Here is a 17,864-nt window from a genome sequence, read left to right as displayed (position 1 = left end):
CTGGCAGGAGAAGAAGAGACGAGGTTGATCTACACTGCGTGTACGACAACTAACGAAACATCGGAACAAGGGGTTCACAGCGTGAAACAAGCCGCTACCCCCACACACAGACAAAGGCGGGAGAGCAGGCCCTCAACAGCAGGCAGTGGCGCCAGAAGCCATCAAGGGCCACATGAACGGCCGTTCACACCTCATCAACCCACAATGCGAGCAATCAACTACAAACTGAGAGAAGCTCAAGAGAGATCAGCCAGACACAGCTCAACCTTCGGAAACAATGGAAGCGGTATGTGCTGGAATGTGGGGGAAGGCACTCATCAAGGGGGTGTCGATTTCAGCATGCTGTTTGCAGAAACTGCGACTGTACAGGGCATCTGGCCTGCATGTGCAGAAAAATGGCAGCTCGGATGGTATGCGAATTGGAAGGGTCGGAAAGCGGACCAGAAGACGGTGGGGACAGTACCCGGGACACTGATGTACAGCGGGTCAACATGATCAATGGCCACTGCCCCTACAATAAGACGCCTCCAATAATGATGAGGGTCCTACTCAACGGGATACCCATCAGCATGGAGTTGGATATGGGAGCGAGTCAATCTCTCATGAGCGCTCAACAATTTGAACAGCTGTGGCCGCACAAAAGAGACAGACCAAAACTCACAAGAGTCGACACCAAACTAAGGACCTATAGCAAAGAAATCGTCCCAGTCCTCGGCAGCGCCATGCTCTCAGTCACACACAAAGGGACAGTGAACCCACATCCCCTATGGATTGTCCCCGGAGATCTCCCAGCACTGCTGGGGAGAAGCTGACTGGCAAAACTAAACTGGAAATGGGATGATGTTCACGCCATGTCGTCAGAGGAACGGACCTCCTGCTCAACAGTTCTAAGTCGAGTTGAACATCTCTTTCAGCCAGGTGTGGGCACCTTCAAAGGGGCTAAAGTCAAAATCTACATCACACTGGATGCTAGACCGGTCCATCACAAGGCTAGAGCTGTGCCCTATGTGATGAGGGAAAAGATTAAACATGAACTGGACAGCTTCTGCGGGAAGGCATTATCTCACCCGTGGAATTTAGCGACTGGACAAGTCCCATTGTCCCAGTCATGAAGCCTGATGGATCCGTACGAATCTGTGGGGACTACAAATCTATCATAAACAGAGTCTTCCTACAGGACCAATACCTGCTGCCCAGAGCGGAGGACTTATCTGCCACATTGGCTGGAGGAAAACTTTTCTCAAAACTAGATCTCACATCTGCGAATATGAAGCAAGAATTGACTGATGAGTCCAAGCTACTCACCACCATCAGCACACATCGAGGCCTTTTCATGTACAATTGATGCCCATTTGTCATCAGGTCAACAGCTGCTATATTCCAGCGCAACATGGAGAGTCTGCTCAAGTCCATCCCGGGGACGGTTGTATTTCAAGACGACATACTTATCACGGGCAGGGACACCGACTCCCATCTCCGCAATTTGGAGGAAGTACTAAAGCGGTTGGATCGGGTAGGCCTAAGAGTTAAGAAATCCAAGTGCCTGTTTCTCGCGCCGAGGTTGAATTTTTGGGCAGAAGGATTACCGCTGATGGAATCCGCCCAACAGAGTCCAAAACCGAAGCAATTCGCCTGGCACCCAGGCCCCGGAATGTCTCAGAACTGCGCGCCTTTCTCGGGCTACTCAATTACTTTGGGAACTTTATGCAGAACTTAAGCATGCTGCTGGAGCCTCTCCGTGTGCTGCTCAGAAAGGGGTGCGATTGGTTTTGGGGGGACGCTCAGGAACGCGCCTTCAATAAGGCACGCAACCTTCTGTGTTCCAACTGTGTTTTGGCTTTCTTTGATCCAGGTAAAAAGCTAGTTCTTACATGTGATGCGTCAGCGTATGGGGTCGGGTGCGTTTTACAACATGTCAATAGTGCGGGTAATTACAACCCATAGCTTATGCCTCCAGGTCACTTTCGCGGGCGGAGCGCGGGTACGGTATGGTGGAGAAGGAGGTGCTCGCATGCGTGTACAGTGTCAAAAAGATGCACCAATACCTTTTCGGGGCCAAGTTCACGTTAGAAACCAACCACAAGCCCCTCACGTCCCTACTATCCGAGAGCAAGGCAATAAACGCCAACGCCTCGGCGCGCATTCAACGGTGGGCAGTCATGCTGGCATCTTACAATTACACCATAAGGCACAGACCAGGCACAGACAACTGTGCCGACGCGCTTAGCAGGCTACCCCTGGCAACCACGGAGGGGTCTGACGAACAGGACTGTGAGATAGTCATGGCAATCAATGCCTTTGAGTCCACAGGTTCGCCCATGACGGTTCGCCAAATCAGAGCCTGGACGACCAGCGACCCCACGTTATCCCTAGTAAAAAGATGTGTCTTAACTGGTGACTGGGCAGATGCTCGCGATGCTTGCCCCAAGGAGATCAAACCTTTCCATAGGCACATGCATGAGCTGTCACTACAAGCAGACTGCCTGATGTGGGGCAGCCGAGTAATTATGCCTCTGCAAGGCAGAGAGGCATTTGTCCGGGAGCTCCACCGCGAGCACCCGGGGATCGTTCTCATGAAGGCCATAGCCAGATCCCACGTCTGGTGGCCTGGCATTGACGTGGACTTGGAGCTCTGCGTCTGACGGTGCACCATTTGTGCCCAACTCAGTAATGCCCCCAGGGAGGCCGCCCTGAGCCCCTGGTCCTGGCCCACCAAACCGTGATCGCGGGTGCACGGAAACTATGCGGGCCCATTCATGGGCAAAATGTTCCTCGTAGTTGTAGATGCATTTTCTAAGTGGATCGAATGCACCATTTTAAACTCGTGCACCACCTTCACCACTGTGGAGAGCCTTGGAACCATGTTCGCAATGCATGGCATTCCTGACATATTGGTCAGTGATAATGGTCCGTGCTTCACCAGCGCAGAATTCCAAGATTTTATAAGTGACCACGGCATAAATCACGTTAGGACGGCACCTTTCAAGCCGGCCTCCAACGGCCAGGCGGAGCAAGCAGTGCAGATCATTAAACAAGGCATGCTCAAAATCCAAGGTCCCACTCTGCAGGGCCGCCTGTCGCGACTGCTGCTGACATACAGATCTCGGTCCGCATTCATTGACTGGAGTTCCCCCCGCGCAACTATTAATGAAACGGATCTTAAAGACAAGGCTCTCATTAATCCTCCCAGACATGCATGAAATCGCTGAGGCAAAGCACCATAAGCTAACTGAGTACCATGACCGAAATTCGAGGGGGAGGTGGAATGGGATAGGGGACAAAGTGTTTGTGCTAAACTATGGCAGGGGTCCCAAATGGCTTGCAGGGACAGTAACAGGCAAGGAGGGAAACAGGCTACTGGTGGTACAAATGGACAATGGCCAAACCTGCCGGAGGCATGTAGACCAAGTCAATAGTAGATTTACCAACAACACTGCTGAACCAGAGGCAGACTACAATGTGGAACTCACACCACACCTGGTGGACAGACAGAGGGAACAACCTGAGGAAAGGGCAATCCCAACAGACAGCCCAGGCAAGACACCAACAATCATACTGAACAAAACAGACAGCTCAGACCAGATATCAGCAATCACACCGAAAGAAAAACAGGCACCAAGGCAAACAACTGAACCACAACTAAGACGCTCCATGTGAGAGCGTAGACCACCTGAGGGACTGAATCTATAAAGACAATAAGACCTTGAGGGAGGGTGATGTCATGTATCTCACACTACTGTACATAACTGTATCTTACCATTCTATACATGACTGTAACAAGAGATGACCTGTAACCACAAGCTTACCTTACCACCAGGGTGCACTTGCAGGAGACACTGGATACCTGTCCCAGACAGGTATATAAGGACACGTCTCAGGCAAGTGTGGCATTCGAGCGCTGTGTACTAAAGATGCAGGTCCTGAGTGACCTTGACTCCAGTTTGTGCCTTGTGTGAATCTGTACTGCAGGGACAGGACTTTACAGCTTGAAACACTTCCACAAACTTACAGAGAGCCAGTAGATATTAATCACCAACTAACCATAGAGTGGTTGCTGATCCCTTAGCGCTGGTGGGGGGTCCTTGCATTCTGCTGAAGGGATGTTCAGCTATGTGAGGTTAAGACAGTGTGCTAGCTCCAGCGTCGCGGATGAAAATGCCAGCGCTGGCATCAAATCAGCATTGCGCGCTAACTGACGTCAAGATCTCAACATAAGTGTCCGCTCCTAATGCCCGCCCTCACAAGAAGAAATACTCGGTAAAATAATGGGACTAAAGGTAGACAAGCCCCCTGGACATGATGGCTTGCATCCTAGGGTATTAAAAGAAGCGGCTGCAGAGATAATAGATGCATTGATTGTAATCTGCCAAAATTCCCTGGATTCTGGGGAGGTCCTAGTGGATTGGAAAACCGCAAATGTAATGCCCCTATTTAAAACAGGAGGCAGACAGAAAGCAGGAAACTATAGACCAGTTAGCCTAACATCTGTTGTTGGGAAATGCTTGAGCCCATTATTAAGGAAGCAGTAGCAGGGTATTTGAAAAGCATAATTCAGTCAAGCAGAGTCAGCATGGTTTTATGAAAGGGAAATCATGTTTGACAAATTTGCTGGAGTTCTTTGAGGATGTAGCGAGCAGGATCGATAAGATGGAACCAATGGATGTGGTGTATTTGGATTTCCAGAATGTTATCGTCAGAATAAATCCACAGGATTATATCGCAAGCTCAAACTGTTGTGATGGTCTCTTTATTCAGACTCCAGAGTGAGGAAGCAGCATGGTGAATCACCTTTTATACCTGCTTGCCCCAGGGTGCACAGGTGACCCTTAAGTCTCCCACGAGTATGCCCCCCCAGTGGCAAGTCTTACATTTTGGTAAGGTTTACATACATACAGAACATCACTCCCCCCAAAGTCTTATGTGCAAATTATATGCAAGTTGAGGCGATCTGGTACACCGCGTCCCCGGGTCGATCGCCTGGGTTGAAGTCCTGACGTGGCGGGTTTATCCTCGTGGTAGACGGCGAAGTTGATCGTGTTAGTGGGTCGCTGGGGGCCAGGTCCTTTCACAGTGGTTCCTGGTTATCTGTAGTTTGCAGTTTGGTCTGTCCAAATGCTTTACTCGTTAGCCCGGTACATGGTTTCACAAACAAACGCTCCGTTTTCATCACATACACTCCATTCCCCCCCTTGGCTAATGCGGTGCTAGCGGCCCAACTGGGGCCCTGACCATGGTCTACCATCACTTATTCTGAGGTCACGTGGAGGGGGCATGCAATTATAGTGCATTCTCTGCTGATGGCATACGAAGGCTTGGTTCTGACTGATTCTGTCCGGTGATTGCGTAGCACCCAGGATAGCCGGGTCTGTAGGGAGTCTACCGTGACACTCGTGGTGCTAGGTTTAGTAAGTTGGGCTGCCTGCTCCAGGCTATTGTCGCTGACCCTGAGGTCTAGCAAGCCCAGGATGGCCGCAATGGCCTTGAGACTTTCAGTAGTGGCAGGAGGTCCCCGAGTACCTTGAGCCGTAGTATAGGGGTCCCGGACCAATGGCTGTGTGTAGCCGCCCTGCCTTACTTTGCAACATTGGGATAGGTCTTTCGTCTCTGTGACGGATAGGTTGCCACATCCCATATAGCAGTTCATCTTTGGCAGGCGGTAACGTGGGATCCAGGCTGGTCCAGGTCCTAAGCTGGGGGGCCGTTACGGTTGACCCCTCGCTTTCTAGCACTTCCACAACCGTGAGTGGGTCTGCAGGCTGCACCGTTTCCACCCCAGTGGTGGGCAACGGTAGCCAACTGAAGGCATTAGTGCCGTTCTCAGTGCCTGGTCCGTGGCAGATCATGTTACAGTGCACAGACAGTGTTAGACATTCTCAAAACAACGCATCGGTAATGGTGCCTCTGCTCTCCTAAGCTTGTGGGATGAGCAGCTTGTCTGACTCGAGCACATATTGGGACACTCTCTTTAGTCCCGTGAATACAGGCTGCTGCTTTGTTTAACTTATTGGATACATGTTCAATGGTTTGGGGCTTGCCCGCTACTTTTGCTTGCTGCACAACATTCCCGACCCTGTGCAGTAACATTTCACTTGCTACGAATACTTTGTTAGATACATATACATCTTGTTGGGGTTCGCCTGCTACTTTGGCTTGCTGTACAACACACCCGACCCCGTGTGATAACACATCACTTGTTACAAGTATTTTGTCAGATACATATACGACCAGTTGGTGTGCGCCCACTACTTTGGCTTGTTGTAAGATACCCCCAACCCCATAAAATGGCACATCATTGGCTGCAAAAGACTGCTCACAAGAGTTACATAATGCACACAATTTATTGTAGTGTAGTGGATTCCTAGCCTTCTCAGTGGCCGCCCCTTTACCTTTGCCCCAAACCCAGTCGTCTTCCTTGCTGGGCAACGCATTCCTCCGTTCCGTTGCGGCGACCTCCCATGGTCTGGAAGCTCTCTCGTCCTGTGGTCTGGACGCTCTCGCGTCCTGTGGTCTGGATGCACTTTCGTCCCGTGGTCTGGACGCTCTCTTGTCCCGTGGTCTGGACGCACTCTCGTCCCGTGGTCTGGACGCTCTCTTGTCCCGTGGTCTGGACGCACTCTCGTCCCGTGGTCTGGACGCACTTTCGTCCATGTCCGTGATGCCAACTGCCACGATCTTCCTCCCCAGGGATTTGGCCTCTGGCTTCAAGGAGACGCATTCGGTTTCGGCCGGAGTCCCACTCCATATGGTCGACCTGGAGCCTCTTCCATCGCCGCGAAGAGGTCGTTGGCTTCGGGTGGTGGGTACCGCGACTGTACCGCTGCTCAATTGATCTTCATCTCCTCGTGGTCATAATGAGCGGCCTGTGCCTTGGGAATCCGCAAATGGATCTGCACTTCGATGCCTGGTTCAGCTGAAGGTGGGGGTTTGCTCAGCCTTTGAGAAGGAGAGACGTCGTTCATCGGAGAAGGTGCGCAGAGGTCTTTCCAGTTCTATCGAATCTTTCCCATCCACCTCCCACCAAGCAGCGTTGGCCCATCACCTGAAACAATCCACAGTGGTAAATCGTGTACTGCCTCCTCATGGAATACTCTTATGTCCGCACTACCAATAACTTGTATCAGTTCCTTGGTGTAAGTGCGCAGCTTTGCCTGAATCGGGATCAGCTCGGGTCGCTGTGCTTCGTTGCTCCAAAGCCTCTCGAATGCCTTCTGGCTCATAACTGACTCGCCTCCATGTCTAGTTCCATGGAGACTAGAGTGCCGTTAAGTTCAACATTTAACATTATCGGAGGGCTTTTGGTGGTGAAAGTGTGTATCCCATATACTTCCTCTTCATCCTCAGGTTCAGTTGCCTCTCCTGCTCCTTCATCGTGATCCTCGCTGGATCGGTCATCCACTGCTGACTCCGCCACATGGTGAGTTTGCACATTCGCTGGAGGTGCCCCATTGTTCCACAGCCCTTGCACACATAGGGTTTGAATTGAAATTGATGAGCTCTATGGCTGCGCCCCAGCACCAACATGGTGCTAATGGATACGCATTCATGCCCCACGGCGGACGCTGAGTCACTCTAGGCCTAGGTCTGGCCTCTGCAGTCGTGAAGGCCCTGCCCTGCACAGATTTGCCTGCTGAAAACATTATTTTATGCACAGTAATTGCCGGTGAGCTTCGATTCTGTGAAGATATCTGTTTCGTGTTATTGCTCATGGATATGAAGGCTTGGGCTATCGTGATGGCCTTGCTCAGATCCAGAAATTCGGCAGACAGCAGTTTGCGAAGAATGACCTCGTGGCCAATTCCAAGCACGAAAAAGTCCTGCAACATTTCCCCCAAGGATCCTGCAAATTCGCACTGCCCCGCAAGGCACCTTAGGTCGGCGACAAAACTCACCACTTTCTGGCCCTCGGAGCGACGGTGCATGTAAAAGCGATGCCTGGCCGTCAGGATGCTCTCCTTTGGCTTGAGGTGTTCCCTAGCCAGCGTGCACAGCTCTGCGTAAGATTTGTCCGTTGGTTTGACCGGTGCCTACAAATTTTTAAGGAGGCCATATACCGATGACCCACATACAGTGAGGAGAATCGCCCTGCACTTGATTGCTGTTTCAGCCGTGTCCAATTTGTTGACTGCAAAGTACTGTTCGAGGCGCTGAACGAAGACTTCCCAATCATCACCCTCAACAAATCTCTCAAGAATACCAACAGCAACCATTTCCGCGTGAAAGTTTGTCATCAGTCACTCGTCGCCAATTTGTTATGTTCAGAATAAACCCACAGGCCTATATCGCAAGCTCAAACTATTGTGACCATGGTCTCTTTATTCAGACTCCAGAGTGGGGAAGCAGCATGGTGAATCACCTTTTATACCTTAGGTCTCCCACGGGTGTGCCCCCAGTGGCATGTCTTACATTTTGGTAAGGTTTACATACATACATAACATAGAAGACATTCGATAAGGCGCCACATAAAAGGTTACTGCACAAGATAAAAGTTCACGGGGTTGGGGATAATATATTAGCATGTCTAGAGGATTGGCTAAATAACAGAAAACAGAGTCAAGATAAATGGGTCATTTTCCGGTTGGAAAACCTTAACTAGAGGGGTGCCACAGGGATCAGTGCTAGGGCCTCAACTATATTAATGATTTGGATGAAGGGACTGAGTATAATGCAGTCAAGTTTGCTGATGATACAAAGATGGGTGGGAAAGCAAGTTGTGAGGAGGACACAAACAATCTGCAAAGGATATAGGCAGGCTAAGTGAATGGGCCAAAAGTTGGCAGATGGAGTAAAATGTGGGTAAGTGTGAGGTTATCCACTTTGGCAGAAAAATAAAAAAGCAAATTATTATTTAAATGGAAAAAAATTACAAAATGCTGCAGTACAGAGGGACCTGGGGTCCTTGTGCATGAAACACAAAATGTTAGCATGCAAGTACAGCAAGTAATCAGGAAGGCAAATGGAATATTGGCCTTTATTGCAAGGGGGATGGAGTATAATAGGGATTTTGCACATTAAAATTTGATTGCATGAATGAGATACTAAATTAATTTATAATGACAAAGTGCTGTGGAATCCCAATTGTGTTCCTTAAAATTTTCTATATCATACTACTTCACTACAGCCTACTTTGTCATCAATTTTAAGATGATTCAATACAATCTTGTAGGCGAAGCCCTGTTTCTCGTTTAAGACCTTCTGCAGTTCACTGTTTCCCAACACAATGCAGGCCAAGCTGTAGATCACTTCAACCTATACATAGAAAATAATTGAGGATATTACGGACAATTATTAAAATAACAAATATTTTATAAATTCATTAGATAACATAATTACATTTAATCATGGCAAGTACATTTTATGAAAAGTTTTCTTTACATATATTCATATAATTTATTAAATTTACTGCCTAAAAAAACAAAAACAGCTGAACTACTTACCATTTGAATCCCACGTATGTGGTGAACTTTGAAAGGGTGATAAAAATTGTAAATATTAAAGATTGTGTATAAATGGTGGATTTAGATGTTGTTTACTGAACAACAACATGTATTTATATAGCGCCTTTAACATAGTAAAACATCCCAAGGCGCTTCACAGGACAACAAAAAATTTGACACTGTGCCACATGAGAAGAAATTACAGCAGATGACCAACACCTTGGTCAAACAGGTAGGTTTTAAGGAGCGTCTTAAAGAAAGAAAGAGAGGTAGAGAGGTGGAGAGGTGTAGGAGGGAGTTCCAGCTAAAGGCACGGCCACCAATGGTTGAGCAGTTATAATCAGGGATGCTCAAGAGGTCAGAATTTGAGGAATGCAGCTGTCTCGGGGGGTTGTGAGGCTGAAAGAGATTACAGAGTTAGGGAGGGGTGAGGCCATGGAGGGATTTGTAAACAAGGATGAGAATTTTGAAATCGAGGCGTTGCTTAACTGGGAGCCAGCGAGCATTGGGGTAATGGATCAGCGGGACTTGGTGCAAGTTTGGAAGATCTGTGTGAACCAATTCATATATTTGGAATGTGAAAATAGCTTTCTCCACATATTTACACTAGTTTTGCATGTGAAATTGCAATCTCTTGGTTTCTTGCCGAGATTGTGATCTCACATCTGCACTATTCTGGTAAATTCTAGTTTGTCTGATTTTTGTTGCTTTCTTTTACTGGAGAGTGAGACAAAGCAAGGAAATGTAATGGAGTTGGGGTTTTCCAACATTCACAATACTGCTAAAGCTGTGTGTTAATACTATAGAGCCATAGTTGAAATAAAAGGCTTTAGTACTGCAGGTTAATGGAGTTTGCATTAATTTTTTAAGTTTACCTTTTTTGACGTGATTACATACCAACTGTTTTCATAATATAGCTAATGCCTCTCCATTCCGATGTAAGACCAAGGGCTGTAATTTGCAGCCCCTACGGGCATGTATGAGGTGCGCATGTGGTCCCAGGTTTAGGCTTGCGCTGCGCATGAGTGAAAACCCGGAACTTGCGATCTGTCATCATCCGCATCTCCGGGAATAGCCTCAATGGGTGGAGAGTTGTTGCCAAACTTCTGCCCAGCGAATGCTTGTGAAATTCTTATATCTGCTAAAAGCAGGCATGCAAGGCCTGCTTTTATCAGTGTAAGAGTTTTAAAAAACATAACAATAATTTTATTTCATTCATTTATACATTAAAACACATGTACAATAAGTTACGTTTAATATTAATCCTTTAAAACATAAAAAATTATTTTTCAAAAAATTTAATGTTTGTTTTAAATGTTAAAATTATATTGTATTTTAATTAATTTTAAATAGGTTATTAAAAAAATTGTTATGTTAAATGTATTTTTTATGTTTGATGTATCGTTGATGGTTGGGCGGTCCATGTGATCCCAGAGGCGCTTGCGAACTGCATGCGCACCTGGGATACGTAGGCCTTTATGCAGGCCTACACATAGAGGCCCAGGAGCGCAGATCTCTGTGAGTCCCGAGGTAGAAGGTAAGTTGATAGATTTTTTGCTGGTCGGAGGCTTCCACCGCAAATTCAACCCCATTGTCTTTCAGATAATTTCTAATTGCTGATTAGCTAGAAGTGCTTTTCTTTGCATCTATAGAGAGGTACAACTTGGTTGCTCCAATAATAACTGAAGAGAATCAGTGACTTGCAGCAGCCCCATCAGCAATTACATGGCATCAAACTTAGATTGAAGAACAGTTAGACAATCCCTGGTGACTTGTGTAATAGACACAATTTACTGATCTTAATCATGTTTTGCTTCTGGTACGAAGCAATGTTCAAATATGCAGCTAAATCTCACACCAGGGCTATGGCCAATATGTACCACTCTGACTACAAAATTGAGAATGGATCCACTCCAGTGTACAATGTGTTATGTAAACCTTTCATTCTGAGATATCATCCTGCTACTGTGGATTTTGTCCTGCTGTGACAATGGTATTTGTGACGTATGGATGTCCCTCTGGAGTAACAACACTTTTTAGTAATAGCCACCCCAAAGTGACATAATATACTTGTATGGCTGGATGTACTGTTTTGGATTATACATTATGAAAACCATACTTTCTCATGAAAGGATACTTTAAATACAAAAACAAATATCTTTGTACAAACTTCAATACAACTTTAAGGGGTAAAGTTAAAATAAATGGATTAACACCTCTACTAAAATAATGGATGAAGAAATGCCAATGAACATGTTCTGCATTCATGTAGGATTTGTGGTAATGATCATTTCTAGCCTATGATGCTCTTCTTAATCTATCAAAAAGATTTATATTCTTGGACTAGAAAAAACAATCAATCATTTAAAAAAACTAAAGTGCACAAAAATGTGGTTTGATTCCAGTCCAAAGTTTGCAATCCGTCATTCTCATATTGATTATTAATGTGACTCCTCACACTTCCCTGTGCTGTAACTAATTGACTCTTCCCCATAATTTGCACAATAACAAATGAACTTCCATCAGGCACATGTAAATAAAAGGAAAACAGCTCTCAAAGCTGTTGAGCATAACCAGGCACTGCGACTAACACAAAACAGGTTAAGAGAAATTAAGGATAGTGTTAAATCCAAGGAAGAGGCATATAAATTGGCCAGAAAAAGCAGCAAACCTGAGGACTGGGAGAATTTTATAATTCAGCAGAAGAGGACAAAGGGTTTAATTAGGAGGGGAAAAATAGAGTATGAGAGGAGGCTTGCTGGGAACACAAAAACTGACCATAAAAGCTTCTATAGATATGTGGCAATCAAGGTGATCGTGACCCTTAACTTTTATGCTATGGGCGCCTTTCAAGCTGTAGCAGGTGGCATCAATGACATATCACAGCTTGCTGTCCAGCACTGTATCAAGGAAGTCACCAAGGCTCTCGACACTGGGAAGAACACATATATTTCCTTCCACATGGACAGAGCAAGGTAGGAAAAGAGAGCAGTCGGCTTGCACCGCATGACAGGCTTCACCAATGTGAAAAGTGCCATAGACTCCACCCACATTACATTGCATGCTGCCTATCCCTGTAGGAATATTTTTAATTAAACATTGTTGAATTGCTATTTTGACAATGTCTCATTTATCATTTAGAGGACAACATTTCTAGTTGCCTAGCTTGTTCTGAAAAACTGCATTGGTTTCATAATGCAATTTTTATGAAGCACTGCAAACTGAAGAAGGAAGAGAGACTACTCATCATACGTGGGCCCTGGGCCCTCTCCTCTTCTGGGCCCCAAACTCACGCCTCTCCATTCTTTATTCAGATGAAGAGTTACACAGTTAATTCAGAGACTAGGGTCCTGAACTTAGGGAAAGGTAACTTCGATGGTACGAGACGTGAATTGGCTAGAATAGACTGGCGAATGATACTTAAAGGGTTGACAGTGGATAGGCAATGGCAAACATTTAAGGATCACATGGATGAACTTCAACAATTGTACATCTCTGTCTGGAGTAAAAATAAAACTGGGAAGGTGGCTCAACCATGCCCAACAAGGGAAATTAAGGATAGTGTTAAATCCAAGGAAGAGGCATATAAATTGGCCAGAAAAAGCAGCAAACCTGAGGACTGAGAGAAATTTAGAATTCAGCAGAGGCGGACAAATGGTTTAATTAGAAGGTGGAAAATAGAATATGAGAGGAAGCTTGCTGGGAACATAAAAACTGACTGCAAAAACTTCTATCGATATGTGAAAAGAGAAAGATTAGTGAAAACAAACATAGGTCCCTTGCAGTCAGAATCAGGTGAATTTATAATGGGGAGCAAAGAAATGGCAGACCAATTGAACAAATACTTTGGTTCTGTCTTCATGAAGGAAGACACAAATAATCTTCTGAAAATACTAGGGGACAGAGGGTCTAGAAAGAAGGAGGAACTGAAGGAAATCCTTATTAGTCAGGAAATTGTGTTAGGGAAATTGATGGGATTGAAGACTGATAAATCCTCAGGGCCTGATAGTCTGCATCCCAGAGTACTTAAGGAACTGGCCCTAGACATAGTGGATGCATTGGTGATCATTTTCCAACAGTCTATCGACTCTAGATCAGTTCCTATGGACTGGAGGGTAGCTAATGTAACACCACTTTTTAATAAAGGAGTGAGAGAGAAAACGGTTAATTATAGACCAGTTAGCCTGACATCAGTAGTGGGGAAAATGTTGGAATCAATTATTAAAGATGAAATAGCGCATTTGGAAAGCAGTGACAGGATCGGTCCAAGTCAGCATGGATTTATGAAAGGGAAATCATGCTTGACAAATCTTCTAGAATATTTTGAAGATGTAACGAGTAGTGTGGACAAGGGAGAACCAGTGGATGTGGTGTATTTGGACTTTCAAAAGGCTTTTGACAAGGTCCCACAGAAGAGATTGGTGTGTAAAATTAAGGCACATAGAATTAGGGGTAATGCACTGATGTGGATAGAGAACTGCTTGGCAGACAGGAAGAGAGAGTCGGGATAAATGGGTCCTTTTCAGAATGGCAGGCAGTGACTAGTGGGGTGCCTCAGGGCTCAGTGTTGGGGCTCCAGCTATTTACAATATACGTTAATGATTTGGATGAAGGAATTAAGTGTAATATCTCCAAGTTTGCAGATGACACTAAGCTGGGTGGCAGTGTGAGCTGTGAGGAGGATGCTAAGAGGCTGCATGGACAGGTTAGGTGAGAAAGCAAACGTATGGCAGATGTAGTATAATGTGGATAAATGTGAGGTGATCCACTTTGATGGCAAAAACACGAAGGCAGAATATTTCTGAATGGTGGCAGATTAGGAAAAGGGGAGGTGCAATGAGATCCTGTGTGTCATGGTACATCAGTCATTGAAAGTTGGCATGCAGGTACAGCAGGCGGTGAAGAAGGCAAATGGTATGTTGGCCTTCATAGCGAGGGGATTTGAGTATAGGAGCAGGGAGGTCTTACTGCAGTTGTACAGGGCCTTAGTAAGGCCTCACCTAGAATATTGTGTTCAGTTTTGGTCTCCTAATCTAAGGAAGGATGTTCTTTCTATTGAGGGAGTGCAGCGAAGGTTCACCAGACTGATTCCTGGGATGGCAGGACTGACATATGAGGAGAGACTGGATCAACTGGGCCTGTATTCACTGGAGTTTAGAAGGATGAGAGGGGATCTCATAGAAACATATAAAATTCTGATGGGATTGGACAGGTTAGATGCAGGAAGAATGTTCCCGATGTTGGGGAAGTCCAGAATCAGGGGACAAGGGGTCAGCCATTTAGGACTGAGATGAGGAGAAACTTCTTCACTCAGAGAGTTGTTAACTTGTGGAATTCCCTACCGTAGAGAGTTGTTGATGTCAGTTCATTGGATATATTCAAGAGAGACTTAGTAATGGCTCTTACGGCTAAAGGGATCAAGCGGTATGGAGAGAAAGCAGGTAAGGGGTACTGAGGTGAATGATCAGCCATGTTCTTATTGAATGGTGGTGCAGGCTTGAAGGGCCTGCACCTATTTTCTATGTTTCTATGTTTCTATCACAAATCACAGCAGTACACTATAGCAAAATTTTAAATATGGGAATCTCAGTATCATTGTTTGAATTGAAGAATTGTACTCTCTGTTTACAAACCATGCCAATTCTATGAGTGTAGCTATAGGAATGCTCAAATAGAACCAAATAATGATTCTTGGCAGGCAAAATCTTTCTATCTCACAATTGTGGCTGCAACTGGTGTAATATCGAGCTCCCCCTAGTGGACAACTGCTCCACCTAGTGGACTATTGTGGTAATGCAACTGCTCATGTAAATACAATAAAAGGATCATGTGACAAGGTCACATGACAAGTTCCTGAAGAGCCATCTTGTGTAATATGTGTGTTAGTGATGTCATAAAGAATATATCACATTGGCGATGTAGGATTGTATTTCTAAATTCCCAAGCTGAGATTTTTGTTGGTGGATGTTCCAGCCAACTAACAGAGAGGCTTTGAGAGGTTGTTTGTTTGGCAGAACAGCTAAAAATCCAAGGTAAATTTCAAGCGCACTTGGCTGAACATCCAGAGTCCAGATGGCTGCGCCTATGGGAATAATAGGGCGCTTGGATGAGTTCCATCATGACCGAGAGACTTTTGGAGTGTATGTGGAGTAGCTAGAAATGTTTTTCACTGCAAATAATATAGTCTAAGTCCCCGATGATGGTTTTAGAAAGAAAACAAGCTATTTTCCTGATGGAAGCAGGCCCCGAAGTGTATGAAACCCTGAAAAATGTGCTTGTTCCTGTCAAGCCGAAGGACACACCAATGTTGCAGCACTACAGTCCTGAGCCCCTGGAAATTGCTGAAAATTATCGTTTTGGAATACAAAATCAAATGAACTGATGAGAGTATCAGTGACATTGTAACATTAAAAAAGCTATCCATCCACTGCCATTTCGGAAACTTTCAGGGCCGAGAATTGCGTGTCTGCTTTGTTTGTGGGATGAAAAATGATGCAATCAGAAGAAAATTATTAACAACCTCTAACTTGACTTTTGATTTAGCTTGTCAGACAAATATGTCGATGTATATGGCCAACCAATATTCCCTCGAATTTAGTGCGATTTCCAGTCATCAGACAACTGAGGTGAATTGCCTGCAGGTTAAAAGTAAAAGGCAATTGGGCTCCAAGGCTTCAGCAACTGACCAAGGTAACAGTGCATTGAAGTCATGCTATCCATGCTTGGGACAGCACATTGCTCAAAGCTGTCCATATGTGAAGGCAGAGTGTTTCTACTGCAAGAAAACTGGGCATCTTGCGGAGGCGTGCCGACTGATGAGTAAAGAGATTTTCATTACTATAAGTAGAAATCGTCCGAGACTACATAGCATTGGAGAAGCAACAGGATAAGGAGGTTCTGGAGATACATGTCATCAGGAGCAAGATGGTACCGAACAGCAATTCATGAAGTATCATCATCTAAGTAGACATTGCAGGAAACAGGATACCCATGGAAATCGACACCGGTACATCCGTGAGCGTAGTACTGGATTCGCTATATCTCGACAAGTTGAGTGATTTCCATTGGAGAAGTCGAAGATAGAGCTGGGAGGCTACTCAGGAGGGCAAATTCCTGTTGTAGGACCTATCACCATACTGATGAAATACAAGGATCAGTTTCAGAGCTTGCCTCTCATAGTAGGGGCAGGAGACAAGCCTGCCTTAATAGATAGAAATTGGTTGGGATCATTGAAGCTGGTTTGGAATAAGATTTTTCGTGTTGAAACGAGATTTGCATTGAAGGATGATGACATCAAACAGTATCCAAAGGTGTTCCATGAAACAGGCAGTCCATTCCAAGACTTCAAGGCGAGTATCAGAGTGCAAAAGGACGCTCGACCACTTTACTGCAAGTCACGTCCCATACCATATGCACAAAGGAGAAAGTTGAGCAAGAACTCAAAAGACTAGAAACTGAGAACATTATCTCTAAGGTAGAAGAAGTCTTCTATTTAACTTGCATTAATGAGCTGCCAGTCACAGCTGAAGAGATTAGTAGAACAACCAAATGTGACCCAGTTATGTCAAAGGTGTATGATTACATTGCAAATGGCTGGCCAAACAAGTATCAGAGAATGATATTCATCCATACTTTGTTCAAAGGAATGAATTATCAGAGGATAAAGATTGTATTCTGCGTATGCAAGTAGTTATCCCAAATAAGTTCTGGTCCAAATTATTAGAATATCTTCATGATCAGCACCTGGGAATGTGCTTGACCAAGAGTTTTGCACGCAGTTACTAATGGTGGCCAGGTTTAGGTAAAGATATAGAATACATCACTAGTCAGTATACAACATGTCAAGCGGTAAGCAAGAAACTACCATCAGTACCATTACATCCATGGAAATGGCCTCCAAGGGTGTGGCAAAGATATAGATTTTGCTGAGCTAGATAGACAGCAATTGTTCATTATGATTGATAGTCATTCGAAGTGGGTAGAAGTGTTTCCGATGTGGAAAATAACAAGTAAAACACGAGACAATTTCCGACGATTGTTTTCTTCATATGGTCTCCCAGAAGAAATTGTGTCTGATAATGGACTGCAATTTTGTTCAGAAGAATTTGCACAGTTCATTAGCAGGAACAGTGTGAAACATACCAAAATTCCACCATACCATCCTGCTTCAAATAGTGCAGCAGAGTGCATAGCACAAATTGTAAAACGTGTCCGCATCAAGCAAATGTTGGATCCAAATGCAAGGAAATGGCTATTGCCATTGGACCACAAACTGGCAAATTTTCAGCTTATTTATTGGAATACTCCTTATTCCACTACTGGTAGAACACTAGCTTCTCAAACAACAGCCATGGACCAGGTTCTCGTTGTTAAAGCCAAACCTGTCACAGTCAGTAGAAGAGAAACAATTAAGACAGAATTATGATGGAG

At 45.2% G+C, this 17,864-nt stretch overlaps 1 protein-coding gene across 1 annotated transcript in view; it reads right to left on the bottom strand.

Moving 5' to 3' along the window:
- Nucleotides 1–17,864, bottom strand: part of ankar (ankyrin and armadillo repeat containing) — a 408,780-nt gene that overhangs the window by 72,555 nt on the left and 318,361 nt on the right. The window contains exon 21 of the mRNA XM_070873696.1: nt 9,124–9,246. Coding sequence (XP_070729797.1) covers nt 9,124–9,246 — 123 coding nt within the window. The remainder of the gene's footprint in view (nt 1–9,123; nt 9,247–17,864) is intronic.

Source organism: Pristiophorus japonicus, chromosome 3, assembly GCF_044704955.1.
Source record: "Pristiophorus japonicus isolate sPriJap1 chromosome 3, sPriJap1.hap1, whole genome shotgun sequence".
Taxonomy (NCBI): domain Eukaryota; kingdom Metazoa; phylum Chordata; class Chondrichthyes; family Pristiophoridae; genus Pristiophorus; species Pristiophorus japonicus.
The sequence above is the reverse complement of the archived record's forward strand: the minus strand, read 5'-3'. Positions and strand labels throughout refer to the sequence as shown.